Genomic DNA, 23,653 nt, shown 5'->3' with positions numbered 1-23,653 from the left:
AGAGAGGAATAGAGATTAACCCCGAGAAAATCCAAGCTCTCCTCGATATGAAGAGCTCGACCACCAAGAAACAGGTTCAGAGCCTCAATGGGCGAATCGCGACACTAAGTCGCTTCATATCAAGAGCTACAGATCGTTACTTACCGTTCTTCAATGTGCTAAGGGCCAATAAAAGGTTTGAGTGGACTTTCGAGTGTGAACATGCATTCCAGAGCATTAAAGAACACCTCAAAAAGCCGTATCTTCTGTCCAAACCTCTCCCACAAGAGATCCTTCTCTTATATCTATCCGTCTCTCAATTCGCGGTCAATGCAGCCTTAGTTTGGGAAGAGAACAGGGTCCAATGGCCAGTGTATTACACGAGCAAGCGTCTGTTGGATGCCGAGATGCGGTATCCGAAAATAGAATGATTAGCTTATGCCTTGCTGATTGCTCCAGAAGGTTGCAACCTTACTTCCACGCCCATACAATCCATGTAATGACCAATTACCCGCTCACACAGGTCCTTCAGAAGCTGAAGGCATCAGGTAAATTACTTAAATGGGCCATGGAACTAAGTCAGTTTGATCTGAAGTACAGACCAAAAGCAACCATCAAAGGGCAAGCTGTTGCCGACTTCATATCAGAATTCTCATACCATCCGACTGAGTCAGAGCAACAGCCCAGCAAAGTCATTCAGGAAACTGCCTAAAACCTATCGACTTGGAGCCTCTACGTCGATGGATCATCGAACAAGAAGAGGGCAGGGACATGTCTTCTCTTTTTGAGTCCCGAAGGGACTCGCATTCATGGCATCCTTCGGTTTGGTTTCAAGGCAACCAACAATGAGGCCGAGTATGAAGCTCTGCTCGTTAGATTGCGATTGGCCCAGAAAATGGGTTCGACCTTGATCAACGTCCATAGCGACTTCATGTTGGTTGTTAACTAGATCTTGGGGGAATACCAGGCCAAAGAAGAAAATATGATCAGCTATATGAAGAAAGCTAAGGCTGCACTCGAGCCGTTCAAGCACTTCACGATCACACAGATTCCTAAAGATAGCAACTCTGTGGCAGATGCCTTGGCAAGGATAGCCTCATCGTTGGATTCGGATACACCGGAAAGCATTCCTGTTCGATTCATCGAGACCCCTAGTATTAGCCTAATCGAACAGGCCGTGAATGTAACAAAATCAGTCTCCTGGATGACCCTTATCATTCAGTATCTCCAAGATGGGACCTTGCCCAACGACAAGGTCGAAGCAAGGATCCTACGAACAAGAGCAGCTCGTTACAAATTCATCAGGGACCAACTATACAAGTGAGGGTTCAACGCCTCTCTCCTCCAATGTGTAACAGATGAAGAAGTAGATTACATTATGAGAGAGATACATGAAGGGACCTGTGGTAATCACACCCTGCACGGTCCCTCACCAACAAAAATGTTCGTCAAGGGTACTACTGGCCCTTAATCCAAGAAGCCACCTACAACTTTGTCAAAAGGTGTGACAAGTACCAACGGTTCACGAATATACCGCGAGCTCCTTTCCACCAGCTGATAACTATGATCAGCCCCTGGCCATTCTCCATATGGGGAATTGATCTCATTGGTCCCATGCCAGTTGGTAAAGGTGGAGTCAAGTATGCTGTGATCGCAGTAGATTACTTCACCAAATGGGTAGAAGCCGGGCCATTAGCCGCGATCATGACCAAAAAGCTCGAGGACTTCGTTTTCAAGAACATTGTGTGCCGCTACGGGATTCCTCATACCCTCATCTCAAATAATGGTAAACAGTTCGATAACGAGGAGTTCAAACAATTTTGCGACGAGCTGGGTATTCATAAAAAATTTGCCTCAGTCGCGAGACCACAAGCAAATGGTCAAGTTGAAGCTGTTAACAAAACCATCAAGTACACTCTGAAGGCCAAACTTGGAGCAGCCAAAGGGAGTTGGGCCGACGACCTTCCCGAAGTCCTATGGGCATACAGGACAACTCCAAGAACCTCTACCTTAGAAACTCCTTTTTCGCTAGCAAGCGATGATCCCTGTGGAGGTAGGAACTAGTTCACTTCGGAGGGACTTGCACAATGAAGCCGACAATGAAGTGCTTATGCGCGCAAGTCTGGATATTGTTGAAGAACATCGCAGCAAGACTCAGCTAAGAATAGCAGCCTATCAGCAACGCGCGAAAAAGTTCTTCGACTTTAAGGTCAGACGAAGAGACTTCTAGGTCGGCGACCTCGTTTTAAAGGAAGTTCTTCTCGGTGCTAGAGAACCAAGTGCGGGAGTTTTGGGACCAAACTAGGAGGGCCCATACCGCATCGCCAAAATGATAAGACTGGGGACTTACCACCTCAAAAGGCTGAATGGTTCAGTAGTACCGCGAGCTTAGAATGCTGAACATCTCCGACCTTACTATCAGTAATTCCGAACTCAATTTTTCCTTGTAAAACTTTTATTTTTCGTAACCTTTGTAAATAATGAATGTAATTCAATTCTTTTGTAATCATTTTACATTTATGATTCTGTTTGCATAGAATGTAAAATCCTATTCGTACAGGCTTGTTCCAATGTAACTGTACAATTAGAATGCGATCCCATGTAAATATAATGCGAAAATTGTAAATACTCGAAAGATTAAGAAAGCAATGTCTTTATTTATAATAAAAAAAGGGTACATATGCAGGAAAGGAAAAAGACAACAAAAGGAGATCAATGGCCTTCGCCCCCAGTTCCCGAAGGCTCGGCCTCATCACCCCCGGGTTGATCGCTGATCGCTGATCTCCTGGTCAGGCGTAGGCTCTTCCGAGACATGTCCTGAAATCTCCCCTGGACCTGAACCTTGGGCGGCTGTCGCTGCATCCTGTTCTTTGAGCTGGGCCATACGTTCAAGGATGTCCTAGTAGTCTAGCAGAAGGTCGGATATATCCATCTCAGGATTCCTTGGCCTAAGGGCATAAATGGACTGAATTGCCCATTCAGCGACCTTGCTCTCGATCTCCGTTTCTTGTCGTTGCATTCTTCGGTCAGAGCAGCGACCCTTCCTTGAGTAGTGTGGAGTTCGGCCTCGAGTGCCTGCTTTTGCCTCTCGGAGGCCTCCCACAGCTCGCTCCTTCCCCATTCCGCTTGCAAGGCCCGCTGGGTAGCCGTCGCCAACTCTTGATCTTTCTCACCGGCCTCCCTGATGAGACGGGCCGCTGTCCTTTGGAGCTCATTCATCTCCTCCCCCTGCCTCTCTAGCCCGGCCTTCTGAAAGTCCACTGTGCGAAGAGAGGCGTTCCTCTTATTCAGGTACTGATTCATCGAGGAGATAGACAAGTCTCTCTTTGCTTCGACGGCTGACAAGTCCCGTTTGAGTCATGCGTTTTCCTTTCTCAGCTCTACTGATCCCACGTCAGCTTTCAACTGAACCTTTTGCAGGGATAAGTGCATGAAAAGCAGGGCCTGCCAACAAGGAAAGTAAAGTTAGTTTTTGTTTCTACATATAAACAACCCTCGCTGAGGACAGTTTGTTCTACCTTGCTTAAATGCTGAATGGACGTGGTCATCAGTTCCACAGACTCAGAGGCCATGAACTCATCAAATGTTCCAGCGAGGTTGCATTCTAGTAGGGCCAGTACCAGTGCTACAAATGTTTCAGGAGTTGGCCCATCGTGTCCAGCACTGGTGTGCCAGTGCCTTCGGTAGGTAGAGCTTCCCCCACGGGTGCTTTAGCCGACTTCCTCTCGGGGACTGCAATCGTCTGTGGCCTCATCTGCGACCCTCCTGGCTGGACAACCAAGACCTCCGGCTCGGACTTTGACTCTTCGACCAGAATTTGCTTCCGCTTCTTGGACTTTTAGGCCCTGGTCTTCTGCTTCGGTCGAGCAGTCGGAGGTTGAAGAACCCCAACAGGCTATGCTTGGGGACCCGCCGGAGTCATTCCCTTGGAAGAACCGCTAGAAGTAGCCCCTGTCGGTCGGGCGGGCGGGGGTGACCCTTGGGAAAGAGAATTGCCTCGGTCGCGACACTCGGGGTATTCTAGGTGACATGGTCGCTGCACGTGAACACCGCTAGTAAAATAGTTGGCTGCGCGAAAAGTCTAAAAAATAGGTTGGAAAACTTACTTGTTAGGGTTTCTAAGGCTGCGCGAGAGTTAAAGAAGCCGTACTTTCGCAAATTTGCGGCTGTCACGAGCAGTCTCGTGTCTCGGCTTGTTCGGGTAGGAAACCGAAGGCTGTAATCCTGTTCGGGTCCACGAGTAGGTTTAAGTTGGTCGTTTTGTTAATTGCCAAAAAAAAAAAAAAAAAAAAAAAAAACAGCTCGTTAGAAAAAAAGCAAGAATCAAGTTAAACGAATTCAAAAGAAAGGAGAACCTACTCAGCTCCTGGAAGCGGCAGATGCCGTCGTGGTGACAGAAGAAGAATTTTGTCTCATACGCCCCCACATTGCTCGGGTAACTATGTATACCCGCTTCGATGGTGGTCCACCTAGAAAGGTAGTAAGAATCTTTTTCCTTACTTTTCTTCATAACGTATGAGCAACCGAGTTCCACTGCGATCAGCTTGCCCATTCCATTCTCACGACACGCGATGTACATGGCAATGGCGATCATGTACGCATTCGGAGTGAGCTGCATTGGTGCGATCCCGAAATGATCGAGGACTGACCTAGTGAAAGGGTGGAAAGGGATCAACCCCCCACCCTTGAAAATATCTTTGGAAATCACGGCCAACCCACATCGCAGATTTTGAGCTGTATGCACCCTATCACGGAAGACCTCAATGCTGATAACGTACTGGTTTACCACCTTTTGCAGCTCGTTGTTAGTGAGCACCGAGTAAATCTCTCGAGGGGGACCCACAGGGGCATCCTGTGCGGGTGAACCGGCCTCTTCCTCAGTTCTGGTCGTTGGGGGGTCCATTCTGCAGTATGCAAAAGCGACAAGCAGGGTACCATTCAGTCTTCGTACATTGTTTCATATGATGACGTGGAGGAGAAATATTTCCTCCCTTAAACCCTAGAAAAACCCTAACAGAATACTTAACGAGCCACCATCGATGGCTCTGACCCAACGGAGAGTATTTCTTCTCCGACGAGCTACCGACGGACAGTCATCGCATGGTGACTGTCGAAAGCAAAAAACATTGAAGATAAGAGAAGGGAATCGTCTTTACCTCTGGGAATGAGAAAGATTGACTCTTCTACTCCGAATATCGAACAAACACCACTATGGAAGGCTAAGAATCAAGGCTTGCAAAAGTTTCTTGCTCTCTCAGAATGAAAATACTATGACTTTGCCTAAAGAGAACTTGGGGTTTTATAGTGAAGGAAGTGACGCTTTAGTTTCCCGAAATCAAACGACATTTGGGCAGAAAACGCATCTGACCGTTGGTCGCGACCACGTGTCATGAATCAATGAGGAATAGTGACCGTCACGCCCCGAGAAACCAGATCGTCACCCCCCTCCGTTGAAACGCTCAAGCAACGACACGTTTTCCCTCCACATTTAATGTGCCCACACCCGCATTTAATGATCTAATAGGGAATGTCGTTTCAGCGTGGCTCGCATTTAATGCACATGGCTGGCACTTATTGTGCATAAGACATGTCTGTCAGAGCAAAAGGCATTTCATTTAATGCACCTGCTGTAAAAAGTGCAATGGATAACATCTGAAGAGGTTGTTACCCAAAACACTCTTCACCATCAGTCGTGCAAAGACATTACTCTTCGAACTTTTCATCGATCGCAAAACGACGTGATTATTCGACCTCATCTCGCATTAGTTGCGAAGCGATGTGACATCGGCTGCGAAGCAGCGTGACCATCTGTCCTCTTGAAAGCTAGTGTAAACAAGTCGATGATTCCACTCAAGTCGGAATCATCACTAGCACTGGGCACCTGTGACTGGGTCACTGACCCAGAGGTCGCAAACTATCCCAGGTCGCTTGTGAGAGAACGTCTTTCCTTTGCAATCAGGTCGGTTTGGCCATCACCTCTTCAAACACGTCAGATCAAGGCATTTATAGTTTCCAAGGTTCGATTCTTAAATCTTAAAAACTCGGGGACTTCTATTATGCCTGGGAAAATAGGGCTGACATAGTGTCCTATTAGCGCAAGTAGTCAAACCTCGGGCAGGTCCCACTGACGTTTTGGTGCAGCCACATCGTGTGGTGACGTGAGCAGTACACTCTTGCCAGTGTAGTGGGTGCGCGCCAGACTGATGGAAGGCTGAAAGATGCCCACTTGTCAAAATCCCTGCACACGTCGCATAAATCCCTCGAAGTAGGTAAACGATGGGACACAGGGAAAGATCTGCACGGTATCAGTCCCCCTTTCTACGGATTCAGTAATCATTACCTCAATGTATCCCACTATAAATAGGGAGCTTCACTCCCGTTTGTGGGATTCGCTCATTCTACTCTTTATTAGCTCAATTTACTCTGTAATAGTCATTCTCTCTCTCTCTCTCTCTCTCTCTCTCTCTCTCTCTCTCTCTCTCTCTCTCTCTCACATTTGTATTCACAACTGTAAAGTCAGCTCGCTAGCCGCGACCTGACCCCCCAAAATATAAATATTATATAAGTGGACGTAGGATTCGCTTTTGAGCATCCAAACCACTTTAAACGTTGTCTACTCTTACACTTTCAACTCCCCATTCACGTGTGTCTCCTGAGTCAACTCAGCGTTTCTCACGTGCGAGTCGTTGGTGTCAAAATCAAGCATCAACAAAACTAATAAATTTTTGGATCAAACTCCTTCAATTGCATTTATTTTGTCTCCGTTGTATGAAAATAAAATTAGTGTTTATTGAATTGGGGTTAATAATTGAAAGAGAAAGAAAAATGTTTAGATACGTGTAATTCTTTTATATCTGTTTAGTAAATTTAAGTGGGATAAAATTGTAATTAAAAATTTAATAAAAATTGGGATCTAAAAAGATAAAACATGGGGGCCAATAACATCACTCTTTTGAAATTCAAAGCTGATGATTTCCAAAGTTAGAAAAAAAAAAAAAAAAAACTGATTAAATTTAAAGCTGCAACAATCCCAACCTAACTCTTAATCGTTAGTTATCAAATAATAATAATTCACCAAATGACAACATTTATAATTCATTTGTTTCATTGATTAGGTCGTTTCCATGCGCTTCTTGTGTGTGTTTTTACTATATAAGAAACAAAATTAAATTATTGAATGGCATAAATATGAAATCTATTGAAATCAGATATTATTAAAATTTAGAATTTGTATGTCTATCAATTTAATTAATTAAATAATATGAATTGTATTATCCGTAATTCTCTAGGGCCAAAATAATAAAATTCCAAATTGATTTGTTTGCCCACTAAGTAAGCAATCTAATGGATATCACTCCAAAATAGGAAACAAAATTTAAATTAAATAAAGAATCTACGAAGAGAGGAAAGTGAGTTAAGTTGATAAATAAGGAGTAGATACGGTCTAAAAAGGGAAAACAATCATTTATTCTTCTAAAACTCCAAGGACATGTGAAGGCAATATGTTACAAAGGAACAATAATCTCGTGTTTGGTGCAAAATTTGACAACAACATAAACTATAATCCAATAATCTCGATATGAAAATGCCTCTTTAGTTTAAATGTAATGAATATTTATTACATTTTGAAAGTTATTTTCAATGGAATACGATCATATCTCATAGACATGCCGAAAGTAAGAATTTGCAATAAATGTAAGTGGTACGGCAGATCATTATCCAAATATTTGGTAATTAAATAAGTCATGCTTAAAATATATAATAGAATATTACCACCGACCAGGTTTGTGAATATGAGAAGTTACAATATTACCAGGAAAGAGACATAAGAGTTGACTAAAGGTGGAAAAGTAATCCGCTCGGCCCGTCCCGCGGCAGGTTACTTTGTTTGGCGGGTCGAGCCTAACCCGCTCACCAGCAAAGGCAGGCCGGGTTAGGCCCGCCATTTTCTCCAAAATGGCTTGCCCAGCCCGGCCCGCCAGCCCTAACCCGCCGGGTTAGGTGGCGGGCTGGACCGGGTTAGCCCGATTTTACTTTTTTTTTTGTTTTTTGGTTTTTATTTAACTTTTCAAATAAATAATTATAAATATAATTGTTTTTAATTAACTTTTCAAATATCAATAATTCAATTCAATTTTTTTGTTTGTTAACATTTCAAATATTAATTCAATTTTGATACAATAAAATTATAATATAAGAAAAATTATTCATTTATAAAAAAATAAAATAAGAAATTACAACAATTATTGCCTTGTTAAAAACCTCACCAAGAAAAACTCAATGGGAGAAAAACTTGGTAAAGAAAAAAGAGTGCAATAATTGACAATTAATTTACAAATTACATTTTACAAAACAACTAATTTGGGGGTGGTTCACTAGGACCTCCCTCATCTGTAACCCTGCCCCCCCCCCCCCCCCCCCCCCCCCCCCCCCCCCACCCCCCCCCCCCCCCCCCCCCCCCCCCCCCCCCCCCCCCCCCCCCCCCCCCCCAAAAAAACCCCCCCAAAAAAAAAAAAAAACCCCTCCCCCTCATCTATATACAAAATTGAAACGATTCTACTAAGTATTGTCGATAACCTCATATTGATCTTGATGGCACATCGTTCCCAATCTCGAAGACTGTGAGGCTTCAATCATTTTTGGAGCAAGTTTAGTCCTCCTTTCATTTAAAATCCTTCCACTTGCACTAAATGTTTGTTCGGATGAGACGGTGAGACGAATAGCGAAAACACCAAGGCAAGTCTTGATAATACCGGAAAAATCATTTTCTGGCTCTCCAATACTCTAAGATATCAAAGTGACCTGTTGAAAACATTTCGGGGGTTCCAAATATTGTTGAAGTTCATTACTCTGGCCTCCATGGAGGACAGTATATTAGTTGTTGTTGTTGTTGTTCTTGTTGGTTGCTTCTGAAGAGGAGGTTGCGGCTGTGCTTCGGATTTGGGTCCTCTTCGGCCTATTCAGTGCATTCTAAGAGTATAATGTCTCATTGTTGTTTCTCTGCTACAACTTCTCTGGATATTTCGCTTCTTTGCGACTGCGGGTTCCCATACCTGTTTTCATATTGGAAATATACTTCGAAAAGACTATTTTTTACCTCTCCTATTTGATTGACAAATGATTCGGTTTGTAAATTTTCACTTAAATTGTCAAAACCATTTTCTAACGTGCTAATTTAATTCTAGGATCAAATATAACACCAACTAAAGAAAAGGAATGGGTTTCTAATATTTCAAAAATCTTTTTCCATTGCCTTTATTGGTGCATTTAAAATTTCATTGTCTCTGTTTTTTGTAAATAACTCGGAAATTTTTATATTATATTTATACCAATAACTAGGATAATACACACCAAAAGTTGTAAAGTGGATTGATAAAAACTTTGAGAAAAGAATGAAATACTTTAGCTATCTTCCAATCATTTTCAACCAAATAATGAGGACCTCTATTATTTGCTACAAAATAACTAATATATTAGCAAGGTAAACATGAATCAAGCATTAAATAGTACATTCCATCTAACAGACATATCTAATGCAAAAGTTCTAGGAGACATATTTGATTTTATACAAACTTCTTGAATCTCAGCATTTCTTTTATTACTACCAGTAACCCAAGCTAAAGATTCCCTAATTCTATCAATATTTTTTTTTAATTGTTTTCATACCACTTTTCACAATTAAATTAATCATACATGACCCAACGTTGGTGAAAAAACTTCAATTGTTATTAAAGGATAATTAGTTTGAAAAAAATCTATACTTTACTATTACCTTGCATTATCTAGTTAAACTTTCACTTTACAATAATCATAATCTTTAAAACTTCAACATTTTATTATAGATTTCTAAACCACTATGATCCACATCCATTAATCTAAATCCAATAAAGATTTATTTAATTTAAATTCATTATCAAAATAATGACTAGTAACACAAAAATCTTGTTTCTTTACCACTCCAAATATCGGCAGTTAGAGCCACACTAATATGATAAGCATGAAATTTATTTTTTAATTCTAATTTCATTTTTTAAACAATTTTATTAAATCATTTCTAGTTGTAGTTTTAGAATAACTTTAAATCCTGGAAAAAATGAATTTTGAACAAATCTTTCAAAATATTTATCTTCAGCCATATTAATAGGTTGATCACTGCAGCAATATATAAAGCTAACTGTTCCTTATAACATCAGAATTATAACGCCAAGTTTATTCATATTAGTTATTTGAGTTTGATTGCTTTCTCTATTTCCATGTTGATTAATAGTGTTATTAGCATGCCTTTTTAAGTACTAGTACCATTACCTGAATCAGCTTTTAAACATTTGCACAATATTTACATCTTGCTTTCTTGACTTGAACGCCATTTTCTGTCTCGTAAAACTTGTCGAAATGCCCCAAACGTCTGATGTGTGTCTGTCTTCGCTTTCGACGGCAGTTGATGATCCCGCCTCAGCTTGAGATGAAGTTGGACGAGGACGACGATACGAGGACGCTTTTAGAACCACCGGAGCTGTGGGAATCGACGGCATATTGGAGGTGTATCGGATTCTGAGACTGGGATTAGGACAACGGGACTATTTAATCTCCTGCATTCATAGTAAATCAGCGGGACTAACTAGGATAGTAGTTTTCTCATCATTGAAATTGAGGGAGAGAAATATCTATCCATTGTAGTTTAAAAAAAAATTGATGTAGAAAATAAAAATTAAAGAAAGAGAATTGAAATATGGAAATTAGTTTTGGAAAATTGAAATGAATTGAAAATTGCAAAAACTATAAAAATTAAAATAGAGCAAATTGATAACAAAAAGATTAAGAGAATAAATGAATATTGAGAGAATAGAGATAGAGTATAGAATGAGAGAATTTGAGTTGTGAAAAAATATGAGAGTTTAGGGCCAATTTATAGAAAAAAATGGGGAAAGAAAATGACGAAAAAGACCCCTCCAACGGCTATATTTCAAGGGTAAAAGTATAATTTAAAACACTAAAAATTTGCATTTTTTTCTTAATTTTTTTTTGGCCACCTGGCGGTTGGCATACCCACGCACCGGGTTGCGGTCCTCCTGCAGAGAGGACAAAATGCAACTCGCGGGCCGCGGGTTGCCATTTTGCAACTCGGCCCGCCCGGGGTTCTGGCGGGTTGGGCACAACCCGACGCCATTAGCGGGTTGAGCTGAACCCTCTTCATTACGGGCCGGGTTAGGGTTGACCCGCCTAACCCACCCATTTTTTCCACCTCTAGAGTTGACCATCCAAGTGCAGAATATAATTAATGAAAAATAAAAATAAAAATCTAAACATAAAGAAAAGAAGATATCACCATGAAAAGAGCATCAGCATAAAAAGAATTCATCCCTCCTTCCATATGAGTTTGTCTCTTACTTGTTGATGTTCTTTATTTAACTATTGGTGAGTTAAATTATTTAACACATCACAATCATATGCCAAATAATCCCAAACATCTATTAAATTATTTAACACATCACAATCACATGCCAAATAATCCCAAACATCTATTATATATATATATATATATATATATATTCAAAAGGGCGGTGCTGGTTTAATGATAATTAAATTGGCATCACCCACTTAATTGGTTGAAAAAAGTTAATTTAGAATATGTGCACAGTGGGAATTTGTTGCTTTGCATATTTCCAAGTGAAAACACATGGCTTGGTTTCTTGTGGACAAACAAGAAATTTATTAAATTACTCTTACGTGAAGTATTTTAAATACAATTTCAAAAGTTATTTTTCTTTAAAAAATAAAATATATTTTTGAATCATAAAAGTATTAATATAAAGAGATATTGTTGAATTATAGAATCAGAAATAAAATCCGTTTATCATAAGGGCAATTTTTAAGAAAATTATATGGTTAAAAAAGTTAGTAAATATTATAAATGAAGAGCAGTAGGCAGTTGCACCAAACTCTTTTCTGCATACAAACTATTATGCAAAATAATTTAAGTATATGCATGGTACAACCAGCGTGCAGTCGCCAGCCCATAAATTCCCTATTTTTATTTTTATAAAAAAATCAAATTGAATGGTAATCCTTGGAAGATCAGCAACTTGACTACAACTATCCAAACCTCAAATAACTTATAATTTATCACAATTTCTCCTTCAACTTCAACCCATTTGACATGGCTTCACAATCATTCCATCATCAACTTCATTTTATTCTCATACCTCTAATGTCTCCCGGCCACCTTATTCCCGTGATTGACATGGCTAAACTTCTGGCTCAACATGGCATCATCGTTACAATTGTCAGCACTCCCTTGAACACCGTTCGTTTCAACTCCATCATCCAACGTGCTGTTGAATCTGGCCTCTCCATCCACCTTCTGCAGCTTGATTTTCCATCACTTGAGGCTGGTTTGCCTCCTGGATGTGAAAATATGGACAAACTTCCTTCACGTAACTTGATCAAGAACTTTTATCACGCCGCTAACTTGTTGCAAAAACCTTTTGAGGAGTTGTTTGACAAATTACAGCCCCGTCCGAGCTGCATAATATCCGGTAAGAATCTTCCATGGACCGTTAATACTGCTTGCAAGTTTAAGATTCCAAGGATTTTTTTCGATGGAATGGGTTGCTTTTCTTTTTCCTGCACACACAAATTGGAGGTTTCTAAAGTACATGAAACTGTCTCCAAGTGTGAGTCCTTTGTGATACCTGGGTTGCCTCATCGTATTGAATTAACCAAAGCGCAGTTACCTGAAAATCTGAATCCGGGTTCGGAGGACTTGACAGAAGTTCGTGACAAACTCCGAGCAGCTGACAATACGGCCGACGGGATTGTGATTAATACTTTTGAAGAGCTGGAAACGGAATATGTCAAAGAATATAAAAAGGTTAAAGGTGATAAAGTCTGGTGTATTGGCCCTGTTTCAGCCTGCAACAAGTTGAAGTTAGATCAGGCTGAGAGAGGTGAAAAGGCCTCCATGAATGAGAAAAAATGTTTGCAGTGGCTTGACTCGTGTGAACGTGGCTCAGTTATTTACGCATGCCTTGGCAGCATATGTGGCCTCACTGGTTGGCAACTTATTGAACTTGGGTTAGGCATAGAAGCATCAAATCATGGATTCATTTGGGTGATAAGAGGGGGAGAAAAATCAGAAGAGTTAGAAAGATGGATCCTACAGGAAGGATTTGAAGAGAGGACAAAAGAGAGAGGACTTTTGGTTCGAGGTTGGGCCCCTCAAGTATTGATCTTATCTCATCCAGCAATTGGAGGATTCTTAACACACTGCGGTTGGAATTCGACACTAGAAGGCGTGTCTGCGGGGGTGCCATTAGTGACTTGCCCATTGTTTGCCGAACAGTTTTATAATGAGAAGTTGGTTGTGCAGGTACTGGGGATTGGGGTGTGTGCGGGAGTTGAGGTTGCTGTGACATGGGGACTTGAAGACAAGAGTGGGTTAGTGATGAAAAGGGACAAAGTAAAAGAAGCTATAGAAAGGGTAATGGATAAAGGTGAAGAAGGAGAAAAGAGAAGAAATAAAGCAAGAGAGCTTGGGGAGGTGGCAAGAAATGCTATTGAAAAAGGTGGATCTTCTTACCTCAACATGGAAATGTTAATCCAATTTGTGTTACAACAAATTAACCCCAGCCCATCGATGTAATTCCAATGATTGATTGATTTACTTTGCTTAATAATTTTTTTTTTAGCATTTTATCGAAATGTTCATTGTTTGTTCAAAGAAATCTTCAACAACTATATATATGCTGTGCCATCTGGCAGTCATTAATCTGTGATCTCCAACCACCAACCGAGGACTATATATGGAATGAATGAGAGAAACCCACCTAGAATATGACAACGGCGAAGGAGGATTAATTATAGTATTCTATGTGTAAAGGCAAGCATTTTCGTTTTATTTATTTTATTGGTTATAGTTAATGCATTTACCAAGAGTTGTAGATTAATGATTTCCCGCATCTCGAACTTTAGCAAATGTTGCTTGCGAAAGAAACAAGGGTCTGCCGCATGCCTATTTGCCTAATCCTTATTTAAGAAACCGAGTTATGAAGAAACAGACAAATCTAATAACAAAGCCACATCATTGGACGGAGACGGATAAACCAATGTTCTGCAAACTGATAAATGGACATAAAAAGTGCTATTTCAGATGTTCTCATTTCTCCACCATAGGCAATAGTTGAGTCTCCTCAAATTGAACCATGAGTTCCCACGTAAGAAATCTTCACTTTATCTTGTTTCCTTTAATGGTGCTATCATCGCTATAGTCACCACACCGCTTAATGCAGCTCGGTTGCAAACAGTTCTTGCTCACGCTGCGCGATTCAGGCTGCAGATTCAGTTAGCTGAGATCAAGTTTCCTTGTCAAGAAGCAGGACTAGCAGAAGGTTGTGAGAATTTTGACATGCTTCCTTCAATGGACTTGGCCTACAACTTCTTCAATGCAATTAGCATGCTGCAATTCCCAGTTGAAAATTTGTTGGAAGAATTAACAATTAGGGCAAGTTGCATTATCTCCAACATTTGTTTTCCATGGACTATCCACACTGCCTCCTAGGATTATTTTTCCTGTATTTTCTTGCTTCTATCTCTTGTGCATGCACAACTTGCGTACATAAAAGGTTCTTGAGAATGTCACTTCAGAATCAGAATAATTTTTGGTGCCTGACTTGCCTGATAAAATTGCTATTACAAAAGCTCAACTACCAGGACCGATGCCTCCAGAAAATAGAGGTTTTGGTGATCAAATGATAGCTGCAGAAATGGCATCATAAGGGTTATTATAAATAACTTTGAAGAGATAGAGTCAACATATGTCAAAGAACTCAAGAAAGCCAAAAGAGGAAAAGTCTGGTGAATTGGCCCTGTTTCATTATGCAGCAATGACAACAAAGATAAGGTAAGAGAGGTAAAAAGGCCTCAATTGATGAATTTCAATGCTTAAAGTGGCTTGATATTTGTCAACCGAGTTCTGTACTATATGTTTGTCTCGGCAGCCTTTGTAATTTAGCATCTTCACAACTGATGGAACTTGGTTTAGGCTTAGAAGCATCAATTAAACCATTCATTTGGGTCATAAAGGATGGAAAAAATAAATCAGCAGAGTTTGATATTGGTTAGAAAAGTATGAGCAAAGGATCAAAGGGAGAGGACTTTTGATCAAGGGTTGGGCTCCCCAAGTACTGATATTGTCACACCCTGCAATTGGAGGATTCTTAACACATTGTGGCTGGAATTCAATACAAGAAGGAATATCTGCCGGTGTACCAATGGTTACATGGCCACTTTTCGGAGACCAATTTTGTGACGAAAAGTTAATTGTCCAAGTGTTACAACTTGGTGTTAATATTGGGGTGGAGATTCCAGCGAATTTGGGGCAGGAAGAAAAGATTGGGGTGCTGGTGAAGAAGGAAGACATTAAAAAGGCTATAAGCATACTAATGGATGAAGGAGAGGAAAGAGATGAGAGAAGAATAAGAGTAAAAGAATTTGCTGAGATGGCAAAAAGAGCTATAAAAGAAGGGGATCAAATTGTTATTCCAAGATATTACGCAACAAGTAAATTGTGGCATCCAACATAACATAGGAGATTGAGATGCAACTTCCATTATGCATCTTCTTCCAACATTTGTATGTCAGTTATTCTTTGGCGTGTTCTTATTTTTCTAAAATTCATACCTCAAATTTAGGAGTAATGTGAAAGGTATGTACCGACTATTTTAAAATGCTAAATGACAACGATACGCGTAAGAGTAATTCAGATATACAATGTTTTAATAACCAATTCGGGGTGAAACCCGACAAAGTTATTGGGTCCCGGGTTGACCAGTTTAACCGGCCTGTCAAACTAGATGACCAAAAGTTTAAAATTTAGTAAATACATCCCTTAAAATTCGTTAAGTTCCTACAGGTTTGAAATTTAGCAAACACACCTCAAATATAAATCGGCGGTTGACTGTTTGGTGATGGCAATACACCAAATGCAATCCTAATCATCCCTTGAGCCATTCCCTAGAAAATCTACACAAGATCTAGCCGAAATCGGTTCTATTTCGACCAGATCTCACCACCACCAGCGTCGACAACCTAGACTAGATCTCACCAATGCTGGCGTGACAACCCTCCCCATCACCACAAAAATACTACCCTCAACCTCTTGACCAAAACCCATCTCACCCCACCCTCGTTCGCCTCGCCAATTGTCAGTAAAAGCAGGCTATTGTCGCCGCAGGTTTTTTTCGATTTCTAGTCGATTCACTCACTAGAAATCACCTCCGTCGCCACCATTGCACTCACTGACCCTTCCTTTTCAAAAGCTTCAACATATCAGCTTTCAATTATTCGCCGACCACCGTCCCAATTTCTAGGGTTTTTGTGGATAGTAAAATTGCTAACCTGCCCTGGTGAAGGCCTCGGGTCTGGTGGTTGGGTTAGGCCGAGTTTTAAAACATTGCAGATATTCTTGTGAAATTTTGGCGTGTCAAATTAGACGACATCATAATTGACAATGATTAATGTGGATGTATCTACAATTTTTGGTCGCATTGGAATAGTAGTTCCATGATGCAAGTAAAACGACAATTTAGCATCAATGAATATTACATTATACCATAGGGACAGTCAGGGGCATAGCCATGAATTTTTAGTCAGTGTGGTGATAAATTTATAATAAAATATATGCTAAGTAATAAGCATATAAAAAAAGTAATCTGAAAATTTAATTTTAAAAGTTATATTATCAATTCTATAATTATCTTCAATGATTTTTTAAAGGAAGAAGAAAGTAGGAGAGAAGAGGAAAGGAATTGAGGAAGAGAGAAAACGTGAAAAAAAATATGGGTATTTTTGAATCCCAGAATCAATAAACAATGAAAATATCACCGTAGCACCAATAAAATATAGGTATTGTCGGGTCAATATAATTTTAGTTGCAAAATATATACCTATTTTTAATAATTTCAGAATTTCAGTGGGGTCAAGTGATCCCATTGAGTACACTTTGGCTACGTCCCCTGCACAATGACATGACACAATGGTATCTTAACGGATTTCTTATGTTGGGAGACATCAAATTTCTTGTAGTGTATATCATAGTTATTTTTTTCAATGTTCTTATTATTATTATTTTTTTTTAAATTCACACCTCAAATTTAAGAGTAATGGGTTAAGTTATTGAAGGAAAGAGTTGTAATTTTTTTTTCTTAATCAAGTTAAGAGAAAGAAAAAATGATTTGTTCAAATCCTATCAGATTCTTATTTATGATAATCGAGGCGTGAATTCACACATAAAAATTTTGTTAGTAAACTTTATTTTCTAATTCTGAATACGAATTTTCCATGTTTAACGTTTATGAAAATGATGGGAAATCTTTTTAGAGCAATTTGATCTATAGTGCAATTTATATTTACCGCGAAGTCTAAGCCAATTTAATGAGTTAGGTTCCTATGAGAAACACCTGTCACGCTCTGATTCTGGACGATCTTGAATAAATCTATTTATTTTCACATTTGAAGACTTATAATAAAATGAATATTTTACATTCGGACATTTACTGATTCTTTGGTTTTATAACTTAAGTTTCGGAATCAATTACATTCCTAAAAAGCTAGAAAATTTGAAATTGAGTTTTATACTTACTTTTGTTTACATACATTAAACCAAATGAGTAAATCAAAAGTTATAAAATGAAAGCCATCTCTCTCTATATAAGGGTTGATTTTAAATATTTTTCATTTTTATTTCAAAAAAAAAAAAAAATTTAACACTTATAATCAAGCCTTAATAATCAAGACTAAAAATATGATTAAGTTATAAATTATGTTCAAAGATGAAAGACAAGCACCCCTTAGTAAATAAAAATTCTAAGAATTTTTTAAAAAGTAATCTGTTATTTGAGTCCCATCTCCCATCAAAACTTTTTTCTAAGCCCCATATTAAATTAAATTAGTCAAATAAAATTTAATATACACTTTATTCCAATGTTAACCTTATCTTCTTCCTCAGTTATCTTAACTTTCAAACCTATCATTCTAAATAACATCCTATGCAAATAAATTTTGTTATAATTTAAAAAAAGCACCCTACCCGAACCAAGCAAATTCCTTTGATCTTTTGAGTTTTTGGTTTGTTAGAATCTATATATGAAAAAAAAAAAAAAAAAAAAATCAAATTATGCCTTCAATCTCATATCTTTATTTTTACCTCATGGTATAAACAACCAATTTCTTTACCTCAGTTAATTAATTATGATTTTGCAATATTTTCTCTGTCCATCATAATTTTTTATTCTCATGGTTTTAGACAATTTTATTAATAATGGGATTCAATATTGTTGTACGGGAAATCCAGAGTGGATATATCCCCAGTTGGCATGGATCCCATAATCAAGACTGATGATCGAGCAACTTATCGATTAAGCGAATTTGAGTTTATCTCCAACTGAACCTTGTAATGGGTAATATATAAACCAACTATAATTTGTTTTGAGGGGATTCGAGAGAGAGAACTCAAAAAAGAGAAAATCAATTGGATAACTCTTTATAAATCAGAATGCTGATATTATGCACTCTATAACATAATAGTGGATGTAGGTTTTTGCATTATAAGTAGTCCACTACATTATGGTAGTGGACCTTCTATGTAGACGGGTCTTCAAATGAAAAAGGGGTAAGAGTTGGGCTCTTGCTCGAAAGTCTTGAAGGGAACCCAATCCGAGCTACAGTAAGATTTTGCTACCTTGAACAACAAGATAGAGTATGCAGCAATGCTCATAGGGATTTGCCTCACCAAAGAAATGGGGGCAGAGTCAATAAAGATCTATAGTGACTCTCAGCTTGTGGTCCACCAGATATCTAGGGAATATCAACAAAGGAGGATATAATGGCGTCCTATCTCTGGCAGGTAAAATCTGAGCTCGAGTAGTTAAAAACTTCCCACTATTCTTCAGATCCCGAGAGAGAAGAACTTAGTGATCGACGATCTAGCTTGCCTAGCTTCGATGATGAGTAAAGAAGCGACTGATTCCATTTCAGTCAGATTTCTTCGAAGTCCTAGCATCCTCGCATTCTTCGGAGTTAGTTTTGGTAACAAGACAAAGATATAGCTGGATGGATGCAATAATCACATACTTGAGAGATGGGACAGTGCCCGAGGGAAGAAATGAAGCCAAGAATCTTTGAGAAAAGTCAGCTCAATACATGCTTATCAATGACAAACTATATAAGCGTGGATATAACTCGTTGCTGTTGCGGTGTATTGTTCATGAAGACACAAAGTATGTCTTAAAGGAAATCCATGATGGAATTTTTGGAAAACATGCAAGGGGTAGATATCTGGCATACAAAGTACTCTGTCAAGGGTATTATTGGCCAACAGTCTTCGACGATACGGCAGACTTCATACATAAGCGCGACTAATGTCATAGATTCGCAAATGTTCCGCGAGCTCCACCCCAAGAATTGATGACTCTAACAAGTCCTTGGCCTTTTGTAACCCAGGGGATCGATCTGATTCGCCTTTTGCCTCAAGGAAAAGGGGTGTTAAATTCGCAATGATCGCAGTGGATTACTTTACCAAGTGGGCAGAAGCCAAGCCTTTGGCTACCATCACTTCGAATAAGCTGAAGGATTTTGTCTACAAGAACATCATTTGTAGATTCAGAATCCCCCATACCAGAATAATGGATAATGGGAAACAGTTCGATTGTGATGACTTCCAATCATTCTGTGAAAGGCTTGGGATCAAGAAAAGCTTCTTTGCTATTTACTGGCCTCAAGCCAATGGTCAAGTAAAAGCTATAAATAAAGTGATCAAGCATATCATAAAAAAAAAGCTCAATGCTCTCAAGGGGAAATGGGTTAAGGAATTGCCCAAGGCCCTAGGTTTTTACAGAACATTTGCTAGAAGCTCGACAAGAGAAACCCCATTCTTGCTTTCATATGGATGCAAGACAATGGCCCTAGTTGAAGTAGGGATTCGTTCGTTTCGAAGAGAGGTCTTTAGTGAAGAAGCAAACGAAGATCTTCTCTACCTGAGGCTGGATCTAATCGAAGAACATTGAGCCAAGTCTTAGCTAGGGCTCACTTCCTATCAACAGCGAGCCAAACGATACTTCAACTCTAAAGTTGTAACGCCCCACTTGAGATACGTAGCCATTGTTTATGGTATGGCCTAAAGGGTTACTGAATTGCCCCTAAATGAGTTTGCATATTGTTCATGTTGTTTGGTTAGCCTTTGGTTGAGTTTATGTTTTGGGTTTGGTTGAGTATTTATCATGGAATTGATCAAGACTTAGCAGATTTTGGAGTTGCAGTCTTCGCCAGGGCGAGGGAGAAGCTTCGCCGCGGCGACGTTGGTTCTGTGTTGGCGGTGTTGGTTCTGGACTGTTTCGCTGGGGCGACAGAAAGTTCTTTGCCGCGGCGACGGGATGGCAGAAAAGTTCCTTGAGGTTTCTAGAGAATTCTCTATAGGGGTAAAATGACCTTTCTACCCCTAATTAGCAGGAAAAGTGGGGAGTAAAATGTAAGGAAATTTCATGGAGAATAGTGTAAAATGGGGGTGAATTTATAAAGAATTAAAGGATAAAGGTGAAATTTTCAAGTAAGAGTAAGGGCAAAATGGGAAAGAGTGTATATTATATGAGCTAATAAGGGTTGAGTTCTCTAAACCCATTCATTTCACCCATTTCCACCGCCGCTTCATCCCTAATTTTCTCTCAATTTCTCATTCAATCTTCCAAGGGATTTTTGAGAGTTTTGAGTTGGAATTTGACAAAGAAGTGATCCTAAGCAAGAAGAGGTAAGAATCCCTACTCTAGATATGAGTTTTATTTATGTAAGGGTTAAGTTCTTACTAAGTTTATGCTTAGGAAATAAGGGAAAGCTATGATCCAACAAGAGTAAAGAGCTTTAGTGGAGATTACTCAAGTATGAGGTAAGTAAATCCCAACCCAAGTTGAGATTTGAGAATTCTTTTGAGTAGAGATTTAGTAGAAATGATGTATGCATGTTTTATGTAAGTATTTGAGAGATTGAGTAGAGATAAACATGTATGTTGTTGAGAAATTGTGTAGAGATATATGCTTACTTGTTGAGGAAGTAAATTGAGATGAGTATTCATGTTGAGTTGTTGGATACTTCTCCTTTATAAGGAGTGTAGATGTGTGATGATTTGAGATGAAGTTAGATGAGATTGAGTATGTATTTTTGGAATGTTTTCTATGGTAGGGATTATGCCCATGGAAGAGAGTTTACTTCCAATTTTGGATGGTTAAAGAGAGAAATAGAGTTGTAGTTAGAGAAGAGTTTTTATATGCACATGAGTTGTTTGATGAAATGCGTAAGAGAAGCATGAGAATGAGTTATGAACCTTAACTATTGCAACATTGCATATTGGCATTTCTTAAGTACATTAATGAGCATGAACCATCCTTATGCATTAAGTGTGCATTGAGAAAGAACTTGAGAAAAAGTTGAGGAAGAGTAGAGAAGTACTCTAAGAGTTAAGATACATTAAAATGAGTAGCTAGAGAAAGAGTAGAGATCTTGTGCACAAGAGTTAAAGAAGAGAATAGAGTAAGTTGTGCGATGGGGAACCTGTGAGTGATGAGTAAAGTCATGAGAGTGGGTGCTTTGTGATCCCCAGCTGTGTCTCTGGTTAGATGAGGCCATGACCGTCACGTAGAGTAGAACATGAGGTTCCAACCGTGCCCCCGGTAAGAAGGGGTCGTGACATTTGAGAGAGCTAGAGAGAAAGCATGTACACTCACATGGCCAAAGGTTTCGAATCCATGCATGACTAAATCCGATCGGTAGAGAAATGAGCGGAAGTCACGTAGAGTGGTAGCGCCCAGCCGTGCCTCCGGTCAGATGAGGTCGTGACATTCCAATGAGTAAGAATGAGAAAGAACAGAGATGAGAAAAGCTAAGAGTTAAGCTATATTATGAGTACTAGCTTGAGAAAGAGATGAGCAAACATGAGAAAGAATAAGAGAGAGATAAGAGCATAGAGTAGCTTATGCGATGGGGAACCCGTGAGTAATGGGTAGAGTATTCCCGCATGTACGCCGCATTGAGAGAGCGGCATGAGTATGAGAAAGAGAAGTGGTGTAGCCCATGAGAGTGCATGCGGATGAGGGCTATACCCCGAGTACCCGAGAGAGAGATTGTATACTCACATGGCCAAAGGTTCCGAATCCATGCATAACCAAGTCTGATCGGCTAAAATGAGGAGAAGTCACGTAAAGCGGGAGCGAGTCCCGGCCGTGCCTCCGGTAAGAGGAGGCCGTGACTACTAAAGAGAGTTAGTAGAAAAGAGTTATGAGAAAGAGAAACAGAAATGAGAATGAGATAATAGAGAGAATTAAAGAATGAGAAAGGTTGAGAAAGCTTGAGAAAGAATGAGATAAAGAGAGAGAGAGAGTATAAGAAAGAATGAGAAAGTTGAGCTAATGAGAATAGAGAGTAGAAGAAAGAAACATGTAGTTCTTTTGTATTAATTGCATGTAGAGCTTATACAGGCGAGAGTCATGATTTTCCTTCACAATAAGTATGATGAGAATAAGAGAAAACCATGATTGTCCTTCATGGTGAGTAAGAATAAGAGAAAAAGAACAGAGAGAAAAAAAAAAAAAAGAACAGAACAGAGTTAAAGGAGAATAAAAGTATTAGAAAGAAAGAGAAAAACAGTGAGAAATAGAAATAGAAGAACGGTAGAGTAAGAAAAGAACCAAAGAGTGAGTTGCGGGGACAGGTAGTAGAGGATTTACTTACTAAGCATTGTTGTGCTCACCCCGTTGTTCTTCTCTGTTTTGCAGGAAAAAGGAGCAGCGGTCGGATGGACGTTGAGGAGCGGAGAGTATTGGCACTACTGTCCACCAGCTATGATATTTTGTATTAATTAGAAAGTTTTTAATACATAGTATTTTGTATTTGTAAAGAATTATATTTTATGAGTAAAGAAAAATTTGAGCCCACTATCTTTCATATGATATACATATCTATAATTTGCATAGTATGCATTATCTGAATAGTAGTAGAAAGCAGGTGTTACAAAAGTCAAAAATAGAAACTTCGGAATGGGCGGCCTAGTACTTAGAAAAGTCAACTTGGGTACACAAAACCTGAACTTGGAGGCACTCAGGCCTAAACGAGAAGGTCTTTTTAGGATATCTGAAAAGCTCGCACCAGGAACTTTCTACGTGGAACACCTTAATGGTGAAGTTACGTCGTGAGCATGGAACACCGAGCATTTGCGAAGGTTTTACCAATAAGAGCTCGGGTTACAATTATGCTTGTTTTTCTTTCTTATTTGGAGTAAGGTCTTTTACGGCCAAAATTCAACTCATTAAGGGAGAAACTCCTTGCATCGATGAAGTTAAAACTTGGGGAAAACTCGAGTAAATCACATCAAAGAAAAATCGTTCATAAATCGATGACTAAAACTTGAAATGGACAACTAGTCTAAACTTGGAGTTTTAATCTTCTTATATGTTCGTAAAGTTTCCCAAGAAACAAGCCATACATAACTTAGAAATATTTTGTTCCCAAAGAAGCGGGCTACACATAACTTGGAGTAAGTTCAAATTTTTTATGTTAAGTTCGATCAGAACGACTTAAATGACTCTGCAAAATGAAAACATTACTCGACAAAAAATGAGAAAAAAAAATTTCCATT

At 39.3% G+C, this 23,653-nt stretch overlaps 1 protein-coding gene and 1 pseudogene across 1 annotated transcript; both read left to right on the top strand.

Annotated features, from left to right (window-relative positions):
* Positions 1-11,948: 11,948 nt before the first annotated feature.
* LOC116108278 (UDP-glycosyltransferase 73C3-like) lies at positions 11,949-13,855 on the top strand. The gene has a single exon (XM_031394532.1). The coding sequence runs from the start codon at positions 12,137-12,139 to the stop codon at positions 13,619-13,621; it is 1,485 nt and encodes a 494-aa protein (XP_031250392.1). The 5' UTR covers positions 11,949-12,136; the 3' UTR covers positions 13,622-13,855.
* Positions 13,856-13,953: 98 nt separating this feature from the next.
* LOC116108266 lies at positions 13,954-15,560 on the top strand (annotated as a pseudogene).
* Positions 15,561-23,653: the final 8,093 nt, after the last annotated feature.

Source organism: Pistacia vera, unplaced genomic scaffold (genome assembly GCF_008641045.1).
Source record: "Pistacia vera cultivar Batoury unplaced genomic scaffold, PisVer_v2 Contig560, whole genome shotgun sequence".
Lineage (NCBI taxonomy): Eukaryota > Viridiplantae > Streptophyta > Magnoliopsida > Sapindales > Anacardiaceae > Pistacia > Pistacia vera.
This window is presented reverse-complemented; position numbering and strand designations above follow the sequence as displayed.